The sequence below is a fragment of the Electrophorus electricus genome, chromosome 5, assembly GCF_013358815.1.
Source record: "Electrophorus electricus isolate fEleEle1 chromosome 5, fEleEle1.pri, whole genome shotgun sequence".
NCBI classification, from domain to species: Eukaryota; Metazoa; Chordata; class Actinopteri; order Gymnotiformes; family Gymnotidae; genus Electrophorus; species Electrophorus electricus.
Window position 1 is genome coordinate 15,281,691 of NC_049539.1, and position 20,858 is coordinate 15,302,548.

The 20,858-nt window shown below is 51.6% G+C and overlaps 1 protein-coding gene across 2 annotated transcripts in view; it reads left to right on the forward strand.

The window, feature by feature from the left end:
- Positions 1–20,858, forward strand: part of LOC113576062 (vacuolar protein sorting-associated protein 13B) — a 219,085-nt gene that overhangs the window by 138,699 nt on the left and 59,528 nt on the right. For both annotated transcript variants that reach the window (XM_035525874.1, XM_035525873.1), the window contains exons 31-34: positions 5,454–5,657; positions 11,717–11,843; positions 12,767–12,910; positions 20,107–20,824. In XM_035525874.1, the coding sequence (XP_035381767.1) occupies positions 5,454–5,657; positions 11,717–11,843; positions 12,767–12,910; positions 20,107–20,824 (1,193 nt within the window). The remainder of the gene's footprint in view (positions 1–5,453; positions 5,658–11,716; positions 11,844–12,766; positions 12,911–20,106; positions 20,825–20,858) is intronic.

The window sequence follows — 20,858 nt, forward strand, 5'->3', positions numbered from 1 at the left end:
TGTTCTGTGCGCTGACATGAACCTATTTGGGCGTTATCTGAGAAAGTGGTTGGCAATGTGTGGCGGCAGGCAGACCCCGCCAGCAGTCGAACGAAGACTCGGTGAGCACATCCTCTGCGCCTCCAGCAGCAGCTGTGCGAAGTGTCAGCACCGCAGATGTGCTTGGTGGGAGGGGGTTTAGGCCTGGGTGGTGTGCGCACCGTGGGGCGAGTGTGTGAACGGCTGGGTAGGGGTTGGAGTGTTGGTCGAGTGTCTTCAGGACTGGATGGAAGGGAGAATCTGGTGTGTGTGGTGCGGCGGTGTTTCGGAAACACCGCCGCACGCGTGTGCGGCCTACCCACTTCTAGCCCACGTTTGGTTACTACTCTTTATACATGTGTCAGGAAAAAACATTCACACAAAGAATTTAACTCTCTCAGTGACCACCCCACACACACACACACACACACACACACACACACACACACACACACATGCATGCACACACACACACAGAAGGAGTCTGGAGTGGATGTTGTCGCTCTTAATCATCAGCAGGAGGGGGAACAGTAGCTCCTTACAGTCCTGGAACTATAAATCCAAATCGGATTTTACGAAGCAGTAAAACACACTCCTGCTTGGCGCAAGTAACACACACCCGCGCTCACTCACTTTCAAATGGTCTCAATCTCGTTCTGTCAAATGACTAACCGCACAGTCTCCGTTTCTGGCTCATGCGCTTATACACGCAGTCTCTCTTTTCTCGCACATCAGTCTCTGTGCGTGCCTCAGGGTGTGCGGGCGGCGGCGTGTCAAGGTGTACAGGTGGGCGAGCGTCAGGGTGGGTGGGCGGGCGGGTGCGATTAGTCATACTGATAAAAGTGCTAAAGGCGATGGCGTTTACGTTCAGCAGGTCTGAGATCAGGCTCCTCTCTGGATCTGCTCTGACGGACAGATCATGCTTGGATAAGCAGCCGACTGCGTTTGATGCACATGTGACGCCCAGCTGTAGAAGTATCGCGTTTCCCGGTGCGCGTCACCACTGCGTCAGAAGGAATAAAATGTGCTGTTCTGTTTGCACCAGCTCAGCGGAGCCGGTGGCCTCTGATCAAAAGCTGTCAGTGAAACAGCTGATCTGGTGCTCCAGACCGCACGCCACCTCCACAAACCCCTCCTTATCCTTTCATTTTAGACTCCTCTGCACCGCACAGACCCACTCCTGTGGGCGAGCGATCCTTATACGATTTGGCCGGATCTGGGACTGCGCGAACGCTCGACCGCGTCGAAATGGGGAGTCCGCAGCACTTCCCCATCCTTGTGGCTTACCCGTCCTCGGGCCGCTCGCAGCTCCACCCGCAGCTCCACCCGCAGCTCCACCCGCAGCTCCGCCCGCAGCTCCACCCGAAAGGCAGCGAAGCTCAGCCCACAGCAGAAAGCAGGGGACACGCTCTCTGTGCGCTCTGCAAACCCCCCCCTCCCCCCGTCGGCCGGTTCTCAACGGCTGCCAGTTAAGTGCTCAGCTAGGAAACAGCCAGCGTTTCTCAGGAGTGATCGCGTCTCGGAGGAGATCGAGCCCGAGCAGCTCGCTGGGTCAAACTGGGTTAGCCTGCCGATTCCTGCTCGTTCTGGATGGTGTCCCGGCGTGCGCACATGCGGCATCGCAAACAGATTCTCTCTTTCCGAAGTCCCACCGTCGCATATCGCCACATCGCACACGCGAGCGATAAGCGCTTCGGGTACTAAACGCCGCAAGCCTTTGCGGGGCGCTGCGCGTGCGTTGAACTCGGTGGGCTGCGATGTTCATCGCAGGGAGCGTAACAGCGGGCTTTTACCTGCTGTGAGCTGCAGCCGAGCAGTGGAGGGAGGCCACGCATCAGGCTGCGCGCCCTGGCCGCCTCTGGCTGGTTCTTTATTGGGCTGTCACTGCAGTTTCAGACAGGTCTGATCACATCACACAAAGAAAAGATGGATCGGCCGCGGTGACGTGACCACGGTCTGGCCTAGCGTGGACCTAATTGGCCTGTAAACGAGAGACTTTCATTGTCCCACACTCACACACACGTTTTGTTCACTGTTTCTCTTTCTCACGCGCACTTCACATACACATGCACAAACAGCCCTTCTCTCTCGCGCGCTCGCGCGCTCGCTCGCCGTTTCCCCTCTCTGTTGGCCACATGGTCCGTTGGTCTGTAATCTGTGTTTATAACCTCCTTATTCTGACATGTAAACTGCATGGAAGATAAATGACTTCAGCAATTAAGATGTTGAAATCAGAGTGCAAACAAAAGGGATTGGGAGTGTATGCCATTGCCATGTAAACACAGGTCTTTCCCCCCTTCCTCTCGGCCCACCTCGCCCCCCGTAATGCCAGTAGTTGCGCCGTCCAAACGCTGCACCGCGCTCTCTCTCTCTTTTGTCGTTGCTGCAGCTGCAGCGTGGGAGCAGGCCAAGTCTCGCTGTCAGCGACCACCAAATTAGTGCTCCCCCGAGACAGGAGGAGTCTCCATGTGTAGCGTGGCCAACTAGAGATGATTATCTGTGTATGAATGATATTAAGCTCATATCAGCCTAATTGATGTCAGGTGTCTGTGGGTGTCTGGGCGGACGCTTGCGTTTGTGGGTCCGCGTTGGGGAGCGCTTGGAGCTGGTGAAGTGCATCAGTATATGTGCAGGCGCGCGCGCGGGTCTCTTTCTTTCTTGCTGTAACTCTGGATCCCAAACGGGGACGTTTGTTATGAGCCCGGTGATGTCATCCTGTGGCGTTTCGTTATCACGGGCCTTTAATTTTCTCCCAGCTGGGTCTGAGGTGCTACTTCCAAATAGCACCCTAGGCCTTGGCTTCTGCCCAGCCTCCAACTCCAACTCCCAGCCCTAATTACCTTCATTTCAGATGCAAATTAAGTGCAATTGGACTTGACTCGCGCAATAAATCTTGGCAACGTTGTTACCCAGAGGTCTCTGAGCATAGGGCAGTTTTGTGCAGACCACCATCAGTTAGAGTTCTTAACGCACTAAGTAATTGCAAACCTCATGAATCTGTAGCCATGCGAGTTGGCTTTGGTTGAGAGGGGAGGGGAGGATGAGTTTGCTCTGGCTGTGAAACCCAGGCTGTAATGATTTTAGATATGTGATACTCAGGCATTCTGCACCATTTCAGTCTCGCTGGAGCATTTACTCTTGTTAACCCATCACATCTGTGTGTTTTTGTGAGTGTGTGCGAGCACTCGGTGTGTGGGTGTGGGTGTGCATGTGCTTATGAGCGCATGTAAGTGTGATTTTGCGAGTCCATGTATACACAGGATGATGATGATGATGATGATGATGATGACGATGACGACGACGATGTGTTTGCTTGGCCCTCCTCACAGCACAAAGGGGCTAAATCTGCCGAGGTGAAATATGGTAGATGCCATTTAGAGAAAAATAAATCTGCTCTCACCTTGAAACTGAGATTAGACTGTAACTCAGCAGGGCGCCCCTGCACAGCGCCTGACAGCACACAGTAGCCTCGGCATATGTGCAGGGAAAAGAGCCGCAGAAATGTTTAAAGTGAACGCTCCTGGTCAATATCCCTTACGCCCTCCAGGAGAGAGAGGCCCACCTACACACACACACACACACACACACACACACACACAGATGAGAGAAGAAGGGTACTGACTATAAAGAGGGGGTGAGGAACAGGTTGGGGTTGAGGTGGGTCATGTACTGCAGTCGTGAGGAGAAACAGAAGCTCCAGATGGATCTTGCGGGGGACGTCAGGAACGGGGGATGCGGGGCCAGGCCACAGAAGCGTGCTCTCCCAGCCAGGGACCACAGTCTCAGCCAGACACTCCAGAACCTTTGCCAGAGCCACAGCGAGACCCCCAAACCCACGGGGGCTCCCCCTTTTCCCACCCAGCGCGCGTAGCTCCACACTCACACCCGCCTGGCCCCGCCTCACCGCGCACTTTGCCGCGGCTTTGTTTTAATACCTTGAACCACATTTAACCTTCAAACCACCCGGCTGAGCGAAGGCCTCTAACGATCCCCACCCACTTACCCATCCGACGCTCTCCTCTTGCAGAGGCCAGGAGAGAGCTGAGGGAACAGGGTTATCGGGTGGGGCTGGTTTCAGTCACTCTAAAATGCCTGCCAGCACGCGGCACGCCCGCCGGTCACAGCCCCTCCGCACTCACGAGCTGAGAGGACGACGGTTCCTTAGCCCTGTCTGGCGCTCTCACACAGTTGTGAGAGAGAGCAGCTGATCCTCTGGCTTCTGCTGAGCACTGGGTCTTCACCAGCCTTTACACGCACACGGACGACAGCGCTCTGGCCGTCTGCTACTGTAATATGCGCACACCGGAACCAACAGTCACGTTTGTGTTCACTTTTGTATTACGGCAGAAATGAAAGTAGAGATCTGTGCGCAGATGTGCGCGTTTGCTTTTCTGTGTACGTTTGTCTCCCCTTGGGCTACGTGTGTGAGTGTCTCCTTGGAGTGTGTCTGGGTTTTAAGGGCGATACCTAGAGGGGAAAGTTCTACTTGATATTTTTCTCGAGTTTAACCTGGTAGCTGAACCAAACTTAATATGCTTGTGTTTATTTCTTCTGTTGGTGGCTGCCCTATCCTCTTTTGTGACTGTGTATGTGATCGCAGTTCTTTGTAAGCACTCCTAACTTGCTCAGCCTGGTGTTTGGGCCTTGAGCTGACTGTGGTTAGTTTAATCACCAAAATCCCCCTTTAGGAAGCAAAGATTCTGTTACCATAGAGAGCCCCCAGTGAGGGCCATTGAAACAATCCCCCACAAATCCCAGCAGATGCCCCACACCAAGATACAGGGATATGTGGAAGAGCCAGCCAGCTGTGTGTGTGTGTGTGTGTGTGTGTGTGTGTGTGTGTGTGTGTGTGTGTGTGTGTTTGTGTGTGCGTGCATGCGTGCATGTGTGTGCGTGTGTGTGTGTGTGTATCTATCATCACATGTGGTACAGAGGGATCAGGTAGCTTCATATTCATAACTGCATAGCTTCATAACTCTTCATATTTCGAGTTGTCATAACATTTCTGTTCTGTAGTGACATTCTTCACATTGCGCAATAAGGAAACCGTATCAGAATTGCTGTTGATTTTGGTGAGATGAATGCAGTTGCATGTCCTTCCACATCTGATGGTACTTTCAGCTGCCGCTCATGCTGTTGGCTGTCTCCAGCAAACACACAAACAGAAATAAACGAGCAAAATGAAAGCCCTGCCGAGGTCACAGGCAGCCCTACTGAGCTCATGGACGCTTAACGTGTGCGTGAGCGAGAGATCGGGACATGGCGTAGACTGTACCATAATCGTCCTCTCGGACTGGGTGGAGAGCCCAGAGCTTGTCCTGTGCCGTCCTGACGAGTCCTGCAGTGGTGATAGGCTCTCTCCTCCTGCGTGTCTGATCTCTGTCTGATGTGTGCTGCGTTGTGACCACACTCGCCACACTTTCCTCCCCTCCCAGGCGGGCGTTGAACCTGGGTGTGCTTCGCGACCCGGGGTCGGATGTGGAGGATCGCCAGTACCAGATTGACCTGCAGAGCATAAACATGGGTACCGCACAGTGGGAGCAGCTACGCCCTGAGGGGGACGGAGCATCTGGGGCCACGCCTGCTGACGGCGGGAGGAGCTCCCAGAATCCTGCACTAGAGTGGAACATGGCCAGCAGGTAAAACACATCAACAGTAAATCACTTATTACAACCGACTCTCTCTCGGCGACCTCATGTCCGTTCAAACCCGCGGGACCCGTGCCCCCTGAAATCTTGAAGGCGTGATTTTCGATTTCAATTGTAAGACCAATTTGAGTCTGATGATTCAATTTCAAAAACACAGGGGGGGTCTTTTTTGGGGGTTTTATGTTTTGCTAATAGCATGGTTTATTTAATTAACTGGCAGAGCTAAGGTGCTAAGAGCTAAGGTGATCGAAAGCCAGCAAGATCGATCCATGCTGAAGCAGTAAAGCAGCGTTGATAAATAGGCCAATTCTGTGGTTGTTCTTGTTGACAGGCTGCACTTCTAGCTGCTAACAGTCACCACTGTACTGAACGATCTTGCTTTGTAGCAGCATTATCCACTGCTACCTGTTTGCAGTGCTGTGGCTTCTATTACTCCTACCATCGCTGTATCGTTACAGCATATGACCAGGTCAGGGTGCCTGCAGGTCCGTAAAATATCTTAATTTGTCTGAAGTTGTATTTTTACAAATTTATAGCATTAAAAAGTCTTAGGCATTAACCAATAATGGTCTTAAATTTGAAATTTTTAAATGTAAAATGTCTCTGCTGTCGGCTCATTCAAATTTCGGAAATGACATTTACTATGTCTAAAACGGTTGATCTCAGTCGCCCAATCACCGATTGTAAATCTTAAAACTGCCAACTGTAGATGACAAGCTTCGTTTTGATATAATTAAAACAATATATTACCATGACTTATTAATATTTCGACCTTGGAAACCTGACATTTTGTTAGAAAGTTTGATCTATTGCCAACGCCAAAAGTTTTGCGACACAATGTTGATGTATTAGAATTTATTCTGTCAGCATTCTAGCTAGGTTAGCTGGCTACTCTTAGGAATACCATGTAACACTGATTATGTCCATCTATGCAAGAGGAGGAAAATCTGTGTGGCTAGATTTATTATAGGCCTATGTCAAATAACATTTTTTGGTCCTCTAAAATTTTGTTTGCATATATACTAACAAATGGCATTAGGATCCAAGCTAGCTAAGTAACTAATGTTACCAAAATCTAGCCCAGATACCCACTAGCGGTGTTGTAACTCGACAGGAAATTCTAGTTAGGCTGTTTCATCTGAAGCTATCTACCTCAACATGTTTAACTCAATTTATGACTGTGCAACTAGTTACATATTTTGTGAATATGGCTTGAAATTCCAGAAATCAGCTTGGTAGCTCTAGCTTTATCTAGCTAGCTTTGTTTGAACATTACAGTGAAGTAGCTAGCTATTATATAATAACCAGTGGGTATGATCTCGCTGTGTCATTACAACACATGACCAGCAGGTATGACCTCGCTGTGTCATTACAGCACATGACCAGCGAGTATGACCTCGCTGCGTCATTACAGCACATGACCAGCGGGTATGACCTCGCTGCGTCATTACAGCACATGACCAGCGGGTATGACCTCGCTGCGTCATTACAGCACATGACCAGCGGGTATGACCTCGGTGTGTCATTACAACACATGACCAGCAGGTATGACCTCGCTGCGTCATTACAGCACATGACCAGCGGGTATGACCTCGCTGCGTCATTACAGCACATGACCAGCGGGTATGACCTCGCTGCGTCATTACAGCACATGACCAGCGGGTATGACCTCGCTGCGTCATTACAGCACATGACCAGCGGGTATGACCTCGCTGCGTCATTACAGCACATGACCAGCGGGTATGACCTCGCTGCGTCATTACAGCACATGACCAGCGGGTATGACCTCGCTGCGTCATTACAGCACATGACCAGCGGGTATGACCTCGCTGCGTCATTACAGCACATGACCAGCGGGTATGACCTCGCTGCGTCATTACAGCACATGACCAGCGGGTATGACCTCGCTGCGTCATTACAGCACATGACCAGCGGGTATGACCTCGCTGCGTCATTACAGCACATGACCAGCGGGTATGACCTCGGTGCGTCATTACAACACATGACCAGCGGGTATGACCTCGCTGCGTCATTACAGCACATGACCAGCGGGTATGACCTCGCTGCGTCATTACAGCACATGACCAGCGGGTATGACCTCGCTGCGTCATTACAGCACATGACCAGCGGGTATGACCTCGCTGCGTCATTACAGCACATGACCAGCGGGTATGACCTCGGTGCGTCATTACAGCACATGACCAGCGGGTATGACCTCGCTGCGTCATTACAGCACATGACCAGCGGGTATGACCTCGCTGCGTCATTACAGCACATGACCAGCGGGTATGACCTCGCTGCGTCATTACAGCACATGACCAGCGGGTATGACCTGCCTGTGTCATTACAGCACATGACCAGCGGGTATGACCTGCCTGTGTCATTACAGCACATGACCAGCGGGTATGACCTCGCTGCGTCATTACAGCACATGACCAGCGGGTATGACCTCGCTGCGTCATTACAGCACATGACCAGCGGGTATGACCTCGCTGCGTCATTACAGCACATGACCAGCGGGTATGACCTCGCTGCGTCATTACAGCACATGACCAGCGGGTATGACCTCGCTGCGTCATTACAGCACATGACCAGCGGGTATGACCTCGCTGCGTCATTACAGCACATGACCAGCGGGTATGACCTCGCTGCGTCATTACAGCACATGACCAGCGGGTATGACCTCGGTGCGTCATTACAGCACATGACCAGCGGGTATGACCTCGCTGCGTCATTACAGCACATGACCAGCGGGTATGACCTCGCTGCGTCATTACAGCACATGACCAGCGGGTATGACCTCGCTGCGTCATTACAGCACATGACCAGCGGGTATGACCTGCCTGTGTCATTACAGCACATGACCAGCGGGTATGACCTGCCTGTGTCATTACAGCACATGACCAGCGGGTATGACCTCGCTGCGTCATTACAGCACATGACCAGCGGGTATGACCTCGCTGCGTCATTACAGCACATGACCAGCGGGTATGACCTCGCTGCGTCATTACAGCACATGACCAGCGGGTATGACCTCGCTGCGTCATTACAGCACATGACCAGCGGGTATGACCTCGCTGCGTCATTACAGCACATGACCAGCGGGTATGACCTCGCTGCGTCATTACAGCACATGACCAGCGGGTATGACCTCGGTGTGTCATTACAGCACATGACCAGCGGGTATGACCTCGCTGCGTCATTACAGCACATGACTAGTGGGTATGACCTCGGTGTGTCATTACAGCACATGACCAGCGGGTATGACCTCGCTGCGTCATTACAGCACATGACCAGCGGGTATGACCTCGCTGCGTCATTACAGCACATGACTAGTGGGTATGAGCTCTCTGCATGTTGTAACACAGCTCAGTGGAATGGAATACATTATAATGCACTATAGTTCAAATTAGAAGCCTTCATTTACTTCATGTCTAGTTGTTTTTCAAGACCCTTTTCTTAAACTGATCAGATTTGTGTATTTAAACAAGCTACTGGCATGTGATCATTCGCTGAATTGCGTATAAAATGTGATCCGGTTGGGAACTGAAAGGATCAGATGCCATATGTTTAGCTTTTAAGGAACAGTTCACATGCAGATCAGATTTATGAAAAAGAGACGCGAGTGCTGGTGTAAACACGGCCTCCGAGGCTACTCTACCCCCTCTGCCTGCATCCAGGTCAGGCTCTGTTTGTGTTGTCGATTGACCTGGCTAGTGGAAAGTACAGACTTTCAGCAGACCAAACTGCCTGTCCTTAGGTTCAGAGGGTTATAGCAGCACATCACGTAATGGAAACCACAAGAGCTTCTGAAAGCAGCTCTGACCTGAATTTGGCTCTGAATTGTCAGTTTGCTTTACATTCTTTGTTAATTGCTCATATAAGGGGTTGTGTGGGGTATTGAATGTAAGTACACTTACAAACATGCGTTATTGGAGTTAATGCCTCTCTGTGGCCTCACTGTACAGAATCATAATTATGAGCTCTGTCATTTTTTACGAGGCCGGGAGCTAAAGCAAACATGGACTGTAACGGGCCATTTGGCCCTCCGCCGTATTTCACTCATGTTGGGAAACTCATGAAGCCCAAAAATCACACAGTCCACCGCCAGGAACCAAATTCATATTCAACCTCTGTCAACTAAAAATAACCCACAACTCCTCTGTGATGGAGACACTGAGCAGGCAAATGAGGGAGCAGTAGAACGAGGGTGTCTGCCATGGGAAGACTACAGTAGAACATGGGTGTCTGCCATGGGGAGACTACAGTACTACAGTGACTACAGTGGAACGTGGGTGTCTGCCATGGGGAGACTACAGTAGAACAAGGGTGTCTGCCATGGGGAGACTACAGTACTACAGTGACTACAGTGGAACGTGGGTGTCTGCTATAGGGAGACTACAGTAGAACATGGGTGTCTGCCATGGGGAGACTGCAGTACTACAGTGACTACAGTGGAACGTGGGTGTCTGCTATCGGGAGACTACAGTGACTACAGTAGTACGAGTGTGTCTGCCTCACGGACACTACAGTACCAGAGTGGAACGAGGGTGTCTGCCTCAGGGAGACTACAGTAGAATGAGTGTGTCTGCCTCACGGGGACTACAATGACTACAGTAGAACGAGGGGGTCTGCCATAGGGAGACTACAGTACTACAGTAGAATGAGGGTGTCTGCCTTAGGGAGACTACAGTACTACAGTAGAATGAGGGGGTCTGCCATAGGGAGACTACAGTGACTACAGTGGAACGAGGGGGTCTGCCATAGGGAGACTACAGTGACTACAGTGGAACGAGGGGGTCTACCATAGGGAGACTACAGTGACTACAGTGGAATGAGGGGGTCTGCCATAAGGAATAGCAAAAAAAAAGAGAAGTGGAGGGAAGTAGGAAGAAGTCCCCCCAGGGAGAAGCAGCCATCATATACACAGCCACAGTTCCTTCAGGACACAGTCCGAGATTGAGCTAGAGAGAGCGAGCACAGTGTTGGGGAGACTTTACTGCTGTTGTAGAAAGATGGTAAATGTGGAGCAGGGAGAGACAGAGGTGCAAAGCTGATTCTGGAAAGTGGGTGGGTGTTTGACCTTTTGTGGATTTGGGAGCGTGTGTGTAAGGCTAAAAGTGATATAATTTAGCTGACTTGTGTATAGCTCCCCCAACAGCTCATAATTGAGCAACAAACACATCCTCAGCATTCATATTACTTTTCCTGGCTAAGGTTATAATACAGCTCGTCTCCCTACGTCTCGCTGCGTCTCCCTATGCTGTTCAGTACCGGAGGGAGGTGAATAGCATTGCCTGAGCCAATTACAAGTCCAGCACTAACTAATGCTCTTCCTTTTATAAATATTGGAAGCTATGCCGTTTGATTTGTTAATAGCAGCAGATGTGGCAATTAACACCACCTTCTAAAACACAATTGTATATTTGTTTTACTGCTAACAAATGTTCCCAGAGATAGGGGTTGATAGGTGGGATGAGCGTTAGCTGAGGCGGGAGAGTTTATTCTGCCGGGGCTTGCTGTGGGCTCTGTGTATACACTCAGGGAGGGTCCTGGTACAGGCTTGTCAAATAATGGCTGACTCAGAGGTGCTAAGTGTCTGCAGCTTTCTGGAGTGTGCAGGAGCAGAACAGGGGAGGGGAGAACGTTGGCCTTGCACCGATAGCTTGCGCTCTCTCTCTCTCTCTCTCTCTCTCTCTCCCCCTTTCATTCTCTCACTCTGTCGCTCTCTCAGATGGGCCACGATGCGCAGCTTGTTTGTGGCGGGCAGAGGGGAAATAGATGCCGTGTGTGCCTTTGTGATCTCGCTGACGCGAGAATTGTTCCGGCCGTTCCCGTCAGTAAAGTGCAAAGCGCTTTCAGCCGAATGCGTCATAAAGTTCCCACAAACTCGTATACCATTAGATTAGGTTCACTTCCTCGGAGGATAGTGAAAACTTGCTCTCAAACCTGCATGTCCGAGTGAAGGTGCAGAAGATGTTACGGTGACCTAAGCTGTCAAAATAAGAGTTGCTTGTGAATTTAAAGTGCATATGTGCGGCTTTTCGCAGTATTCGGAGGCATCAGGAGAGGAGAGCCATCCTCACGCCCATCCTGACCGATTTCTCCATCCGCATCACAGTTGCCCCTGCCATCATCTACAGCAAACCTGTATCCCCCGACAACAGCCCGGCAGAGGTACTGTGTGTGTGTGTGTGTGTGTGTGTGTGTGTGTGTGTGTGTGTGTGTGTGTGTGTGAGAGAGAGAGAGAGCGCAGTTGTCTGTGTGTGTGTGTGTCAGCACCTATACGTGTCTGCGTGTGTTCTCGCGTCTGTTCCTATGTGCGCATGCATTTGGCTCTCACTTAGGTGTACTGGACTTTACAATAATAAACTGTTTGGACATAAGTAGCAAGCCGTTAGTCATGGCTTTTGACATCATCAACACACAGAAATACATTCTTACCCACAATAGCTAATTTGTGTGGTTCTGACCCGGAGAATCTGAGGCTGCATGCTTTCACAGCTGATGTTCTTGGCAAGAGGGCACGATCGCCTCATCCGTTCTCTTAAACGTCCCTCTGACAATGTCTAACAGCTCATCTGTTTCTCCCTCTCCAAGCTCACGCTCAAAGACTGATTTTTTTTTTCGTCTTTTTCTTCTCTCGAGTTTGTTACTTTTCTGGACACACTCCGTCTTTAGGAAGTCACAAATCACAGTGTGAAAGAGAGAAGTGTGTGTTCTGTTGAATGGGTAGATGTTGGTGTCAAAGGTAATGGCAAGTGCTCAGAACCCGAACACGAAGCCAGTGCCCAGAGCGCACTCTCTAAAGGCCTGTCCCAGGAGCCCCAGAGAGGGGCGAGAGGTGACCCAGTCGGAGAGAGAAGGATGCGTGTGTGGGAGGAACAGCATGGCCCTGGTGGTGTGTAGCTGCTGGGTGTGAGGCCTGGCCTTGCGAGCGGAGAGGAGACAGTTTCCTGTTTTGGCCCTCACATGTCACCATCTCTCTCTCTCTCTCTCTCTCTCTCTCTCTATCTCTCTCTCTCTCTCTCTCTCTCTCTCTCTCTCTCTCTCTCTCTCTCTCTCTCTCTCTCTCTCTCTCTCTCTCTCTCTCTCTGTAGGAGATAGTGGTGTGCGGTCACAGCTTGGAGGTGAACGTGACCTCAGGCTTGGACATGTTTCTGAGTGTGTCGCAGGTGCAGCTTCTCCAGCAGCTGCTGCAAGCCAACGTGGGACCTGCCGACACTTCAGACAAAGCCACAGAGGTGAACAACGCAGCAGGAATATACAGCCACACAACGATCAAAGCACACTTGGAAGAGGCCGGGGGGGGGGGTTTGGCAGGATAGCTTCCGTTCTGCGGTGTGCCACCCACCAACCCCTGCTGATTTTAATCAAACCATATGAACATACAGTATTTAGTCCAAGGAAAGAGAACAGTTGGAGAGTTGTCTCATCACCACTCATTTCTTTAATTTAGTAGAAGATTGCTCATCACTGCTCAGCCGCTTGTCTTTGCATTAGTCATTCTGCAGTGCCCTCTTGTGGTCACTGGAAGTGTTGGCTTCTTGGAGTTAAAAGCGCAAGAAAAACTGTATGTTTGTGCGTGTCACAAATCCTGCCTGTCAGAGAGAATCATATTTAACACTGGACCTTACAGAATATATGTGTGTGTGTGTGTGTGTGTGTGTGTGTGTGTGTGTGGGTGTGTGTGTGTGTGGGGGGTTTCATGATCATTTGCTAAATGATTCCAGTCAGAGCTGATCAACTCAGTAGCTATCTTCAGACTCTGCTATGAGCACTATGCACTTACCTGAGAAAAACATTTTTATTGCTCGGATTATATCAGGTGTCTCGTAAGCTTAGTCACTTTCTCTTTGACACTGCTCCCTCTCTAAGGCAAACGCTGTGTGTGTGTGTGCATGCGTGTGTGTATGTGGCTCTGGGCTCCGATTTCAAACGCCCCTTGCAGCTGACTTTTATAATGGCAGCTAATGAATTTGTTTTGAAGTGCGGACCATGCATGTGTGCCAGGTTCCTCTCTGCTCCTCTGCCTCCACTGGGATGGCTGCATTCCTGCTCGCTGAGCCGTGAGCCAGGCGCACACCACTGCCCACACACACTGCACAGCACTCTGGGAAAGTAGTTCTAAGGACACGGTGCATGGTTTTAGCACAGTGAGAGGTATTCCCCACGACACACGCAGTCTGAGGCACAACACGCATTCTGAGGCAGTAAGATGTATTGCCCACGACACATGCAGTGTGAAGCAGTGAAAGGATACTCCCCACGACACACGCAGTGTGAGGCAGAGGGAGGTTCTCCCCACGACACACACAGTGTGAGGCAGTAAGAGGTAGCCGCCACTTCACACACGGTCCGAGGCCGTCTGACTGCAGCCATAGCACAAGCTATGAATAGCCACCTCTGAGCTCCCTGACATCAGCAGGGTTCCAGTGCGCTCTCTGCACCCCACACATGGTCCCCACATTCCCACTGGAACTTTCTCCCATTTGAAGCGGCAGCCGTTTGATTTCCTGCCAGGGGAGGGGGGAGGGGGTTACTCAGCTGACAGGGGTGTTGGCAGCAACAGCAGCCAGCCCTGGTCAGGGGCTCGAGTGCGATCTCTGATCTCAGCGGAGGGACGCTTTTAGCCGAACTCCTATGTGGCGGCAGCTCCACTCAGCAGCGTGGCCGAGTTCGTCTGAGGCCCTGGAGCCGCGAGCCGCGGAGCGGAAACGCACTGGCACTGCCAAACCCGCCAGCCAGCTGCTGCCACAATGACATCCTTCTCCAAACTTCTCAGCAAGGGGAGGCCTGAGAGGCGCAGGGCGAGGGAGGAAAAGAACAGCAGTATCAGCGCACCCACGACCATGTGGGCACCAACGGGAAACCCTGGATAAGCAGTCAGACTTGCTAGCTTAGGATTTACCACAGTGCAATAGGAAATGGCTTGTGGGTACTGAGGAAGTTCCCCCTTGCCCACATTCTCTCTCTCTCTCTCTCTCTCTCTCTCTCTCTCTCTCTGCCTGTACTAACAACGTCTCAATATTGCGGACTGCCTCTCTGTCAGGGGCATCTACTTGTGGACAGATCCGCCCGGAGAATCCGGAGATTAAGGTCTTAACCCTGAGTACCGTTCCAATGTAGATTATAGTAAAAGAAGAAAAAAAACAGAGGCTGTTGGGCTTTTCGGCTGTTCAGCTGCGATGAACCTTCCCGAGCCCAACGGGAGAGTGCAGGCGTCTGATCTCGGAGAGCTCCCGCACCATGTTCTAGAAGGCTGAAGAACACTTGATGACTCGCCGGTTTGAGTGGGAACCGACTGAAGTCGGTAAGTAAGGGGGAGCCCGGACCGGGTCCTCCCTCCAGCTGGATAGTAGTCCAGGGTGGGGCGGTACCACCCTCCCTCCCCTGCTGATGGAGTGGAGTAAATTCTCTGCAGGCTGTGCTTCAGGGCTCTGTCCTTAATCGGTCCGACAGGTTGACCCTCGCACAGAGCCCTATCGCTTTCACCGACCCACGGCGACCCCTCTTGCTGAGAAGGTCGCCCGTGTTTTCTTTTACCCCGTTGCTGTTCTGAACAATAATAAATGAGGCACCTTTACGAGTCCTTGAGCCACTTAACATCTGCTAAGTGCAAGAACTGCTCCTGCTTATCTCAAATATTTCCATACATTCTTAGTCAATGTTCATCGTGCTCTCTCTGTTATGAAACACAACCTTCCTTTCTCTCTGCCAGCTCAGTGACCCCTCATAGAAGAAACAACTGCTAATTGACAGACAGTCAAAATAATTCACCATCCCCTGTTCACAGTGCCAAATGGTTTGCCCCACGACCCCTCCCAGAGCAGAAGCATGGCACATTCCCCTATTCACCTCAGAAACCCAATCTATTTGAGGTCAGTAGCAGCTGAATTGCCTGCTTTGTCAAAATTGGCGTGAAACTCCAGATAAAATCGGCAAGCTCCGAATTACCTTAAAGAGAAACAAATGGCGTTCGAGGGCCAGCAGCAGGTTTCAATGTGACCCCTGGGTCTGGTTTCAATTCAGGTGAGCGCTAGCTGTTCTCCCTCCTCCTCTATGGCCCCAGCTACACAAGGCCAGTCACTCCGGGACGCTGGATTCGGCAGCCGGTTAGGTTAAGCCTGTTAGGCACAAGGCTCTTAGGTTTGGCACCGCTGCCCCAGAGCAGACGTTTCCTCCACCTGTGTAAGCAGGGTTGCACCTTTCCAGCAGAGGCTGAGCGAGTCGACTGGAGCTCTGGGGTCTTTGTGTAGCTCCAGTTTCACCCCTGCTGCTACAGTTCCTGCCTTGAATACTTCCATCTTCCACCCTTCCAAAAGGAGCCAGTACGGCACCTCCCGAGCGGGACCCACGAGATGCAGTCTGTCTTTGGTTCGCTCAATTTCACATGTGCTTGCTTGCTGCGCTAGCGTTCGGTTTTTACATCACCCATGCCGCTACGGCTATCGTGAACGACTGGTTTGCTTTGACAACTCCGCATGTAGGGAATTGGCTCAGTCGTGCTGCGTTTCTCTATAAAGGGCAGAGATGAATGTCGTCTGTCACGGTTTACGACTGTGGTGGTTTCTTGCCTGCATCTACCAGACACTTCCCTGCGCGGCGGGGGTGATGGCGATGCTCTGGCCTGGTCAGAAACGAAAACGTCGCCGCGATGCGTCTGCCCCGTTCTTTCAACATGGCCGCCAGCTTGTCTCCGTCTGGCCTCAGAGAGACGTTTGTCTCTCACATTCAGCTCTCAACATCCTGTCTGCTTCTCGGACTCCCACAGAGCCACCTGGGCTCTGACTTTTTCCTGCACTCACCTCTTCTTCACCCCTGTTTCCCCAACGTTGCTGTTTGCCAGATTCGTAACCAAAGCAGAGAGGCGGGCTGCCACAGAACAGCTCCATGACCTAATAGGGCCACAGCGTTTGAAGTCCCCGACGTCTGCAAGATGCACCACGATGATGCCGTCTGAAAGCTCTTTTGTTGTTTGTGGAAAACAGTGTGCCGTAAATGAGGTTAGATCCCAAATGTTTTAACCACTGAGCTGAAATCTGTCTGACACACAAGACACATTTCTGTCTCTCTCCCTCTCTCTCTCTCTCTCTCTCCCTCTCCCTCTCTCTCTCCCTCTCTCTCTCTCTCTCTCCCTCTCCCTCTCTCTCTCCCCCCTTACTCTCCCTTTCTCTCTCCCTCTCCCCCCTTACTCTCCCTTTCTCTCTCCCTCTCCCCCCCTCTCTCTCCCTCTTTCTCTCTCTCTCTCTCTCTCTCTCTCTCTCTCTCTCTCTCTCTCCATCCTTTCCCTCCCTCACCTTTTTCTTCTTTTTCTCACTCCCTCTCTCTCTCTCTCTCTCTCAAACATTATTTGAAACACTCCATTCTCTCAGTTTCTAGCTCTAATTCACCGAAGTCCTTTTTGAAATTTTGCATATTGTTATTTAATGGCTTCAGTGTCTTTGTATGAGATGCTGTCTGTGATTGGCCAGGTCAGATCAGAGGTTCTGTAATAATCCTATGGCAGCCCTTTCTAAGACAAATGAGCCACCAGGAGCGATGCCCTTTAATATCATGTTAGAGCAAATGTTCCACTCGGTTCTAGAATAGTATGATTTTTACCAAATTTTGCCAGGTTGAATGTAATGAGGTTTGTAGTGCATTTTTTTGTAATTCAAGTCATATTAGTCATAGCTTCACGTACCTTGCCGGTCACCAGAGTGAAAGGATTGCCATACATAAGGTGGCAGTAAACATGTCTAATAAACATTTAACTATCCGTACAGAATGATTAACGCAAGGTGGGAAATCTATCACTGGATTTCGGCTTTAGCGATAGCAGCAGGCTAGGAGTGTTTAAGAGCCCTCCAGCACAGCCTGATCTGACTTCGGTGTAACCTGGGGAGGAAGCTGCATCACCCTCACACTGCCGTCTTGCTATAACGAACAGGCTTTTAAATGGCCGCTTCAACTAGAAAACAAGACCACACGCAAGCCTGGGCGAGGGAGAGGGCATGTACAGATGGACTTTGCCGGGAGTGCCCGATCGGAGCTTCCGGAGCTCTGGTGCGCAGCAGCGTTTCCAGGATGGCTGGGAATCCCTCGCTGCCTTCCTCAGTTTGGCTGAGCCAGAGCAGGCCGGATGACAGCAGCGGCTAACGCGCGAACCCCCGCTGCGCCGCTGGCGACGCAGAGAAACCGCCATGGCAGTTCCAGCGTCTTTGAAGCCCCTTGCTGGAGCCTAGCTTCAGTCCTGATCTGGCCTTCCACAATTCTCAGTGTATTCAAGCCTTAGCTGAGGAGTTCTTGGCCAATCCCGAAAAACGAAGCCGCGTTTCCCCGATTAATCATCATCTATGACGGCTACTAGCACTGTTGCTCTTTTGGCTGAGAGCCCTACTTCACTGACACTGCATGACTTTCAGATAAATTCCAAATTGATTACAATATACTTCTGCTGAACTTTCAAAGCTTTGAACACGCTCGCTGCGTGACGAGTGAACTCGTGGACTATTACAAATTGCCGTTCTTGCTTTAATCACGCCGCAGGCTTTCTGTGAGTTTTTAGAAGTATTTGGGGAAAAAAAAAAAATTGCAGCACGGTTGGTGGTTAGCCTGTTTTTTTTCTGGTCACAATTTGGTACGAAGTCGGGGACACAGCTGCGGCAAAGCGAGGTACTGGAGCCGGCATGCCTCCGCTCCTGCTTGTCGAGGGTGGCGCAGAGGAAGGCCAGCATCTCGCGGCGCCCGTCCGCCCGTCGCACCTCTGGCTCATCCTTTCTTACTCCAACTGCCGTAGGGGGACCCTCTTGAATCTCTGTTCACATTATCCCCACCGCCTACACCATATGTACTCAGGACACTTCATGTCTTTGCCTAGCTGTACGCTAGCTCACGCTACAGCTGGACGCAGCCAGGCGCCCGTCCTGCGCCCATGCCTGATGTAACAGCAGTGTGAGATCCTGCCGTCGTACCTCTGCACGCTTGTCTCTCCCGACGGTTGGATCGGATCTTCCCACGCGATGAACTTGGGTAGCACCCGCAACGCCTCCCATAACCTCTCCTGGATACTGCAAAGTTTAGTCGGGTCACATACCTAATCCTTCTGGACCCTAACCAGGCACCAGGTGGGCTTCAAATGTTAGCATGTCCCATGAATACCAAATTTGAGCAGGACCTGAGAAGTCCCAACAGGAACAGTCTTTGAATATTAGTCGCTAACCTCTCATTGACCTTTCCTCTGTACCATGTGATGCCTCTGTTTGATAGATTTCGGTAAAGCAGCTTTGCGAAACCACACGATACAAATAAAATTTTGTTTAGTCAAATTGGATGCAGGGTTTCAACCAGGAAAGGTCTCAGGCCGACCTCTGCAGAAATAAGCAAGACTCCACAGACATGCTGACTTGCAGAGGTGGGGGCAGGTGTGTGTGTGTGTGTGTGTGTGTGTGTGTGTGTCTGCACGCGCTGGCGCGCACGTCCATTCTTGTGCATATTCTACACATTGAGGCACTGACTAACATGGTTGTTCTCCTTAATCTGCCTATAAACCACATTAACATGTTCTTCACTGCTTTAATCCCAAACACTGGTTTTGCTTCTCATTCTGGAGACTGTTTATATCTGCTAATTCATCAGCTTGGTGGAGTAGCTTTGTGTGCACTATGATTTGGAGAAAACGAGACCGAAATAAAGAGAGAGGGATATTTACTCTAATCATATATACTTGTGCGACTGGTGGTTCTGTATACTCCTAAGGTTCTCAGCATCTCATTTGTACTGGGCTGGTTAGGTGTTTGTGTCCGAAACCTCATACAGATGCTTCCTCGTAAAAAACCCCAAAAAAACAAAAAACACAACAAACCCCAAACCACATTTAACCCTTCCACGCAACCACATTGTAAGGCAGTATACATGTATACACGACCATTGTAGACTCTGGCAGTGTGCGCACAGTGACTTTGGCCGCGTGCGCTGTGCCAGGTTTGTGTTTTCAGCCTTTGATGACACTGTTTAGAGTAGCAAATATCTTAAAGTCAGCCTTCCTCTCTAATGTTGTGCCAGCGTGCAGAGAATGAGCCTGGAGGTCTGAAACTGTATCTGCGCCTCTGAACGAACACCACACACACACACACACACACACACACACACGCGCGCGCACGCACACACACAGAGTTCAAGAGGAGGAGAGGTCAATGTGGGAGATACAACTGAGAGAACATGTATACTTAAACGGTGTAATAGGAAACATATGAAACTTGGGTAGAGGTGGTGAGATGAATATAGCAGAAAGAAGGGAAAAAAGGAGGCGATCACAATGCCGACGTTCCCACGTGTAGCCGGAGCAGGGAAAGGGCAATCAGTCTGAATTAGTGGAACATTCTTACCTTCTCATGATGGTATGTTGGTTAGGTATCACTTTAATCAGGGTTTCGTAATTGTATGTGTATGTGGACAGATGCACAAGCAGTCCCCTACGTGCGGAAGCGTGCGGACCGCAGGCCGCACGGAGCCTCTGGGTGCAGGCCGCTCCCCCTGCGGGCAGGACAGCGGCTTTGGCAGCGACAGCGCCTGCCTCCGCATTGTCCAGATCGACCAGCAGAGCGGCACCAGCCACCACCGGCTGGCCCGGCCCTCCCGACAGCCAACCATCACGAAGAACCTCTCCTTCATCCCCTTTGACGTCTTCCTCACCGCCGGCCGCCTCGCCCTCATGACCTACGCCGTGACCCGGGCTCCCAAGTCCCACCCAGAGCCCCCCGAGCCCTCCGGGAAGAGCGCGCCGGACACGGCCGAGGAGGAGGCGCGGGACGCCCCGCCGGACGCACCCGACCGGCCGCCCGCGCCGACCCCCGGCCTCTCCGCCCTGACCGCGGAGGACCTGCTCAACGCCAACAGCTGCGTGAGAACGCCGGCGACGCCTGCGCGGGCGGGGCTCCTGGCGCTGGAGGGCCTGTCCTCGCCCTGCAGGGCCTCTGCCAGGCAGGCGTTAGGCATTACCGTGGTGCGGCAGCCAGGGAGGCGGGGCCCTGGGGGAGGCCTGCTGCAGCCTCTCCTCTTCCTGCAGCTCGCGCAGCCGTCCGCCCTGATCAGCTGCCACCAGCGTCGCCAGCGCCTGGATCTCTCTCTCTTCGACCTCACCCTGAAGGGAGTGACATCCGACTACATCTGCCTGGGTACGCCAGCTCAGTGGCTCAGAGTCCCTGTTTG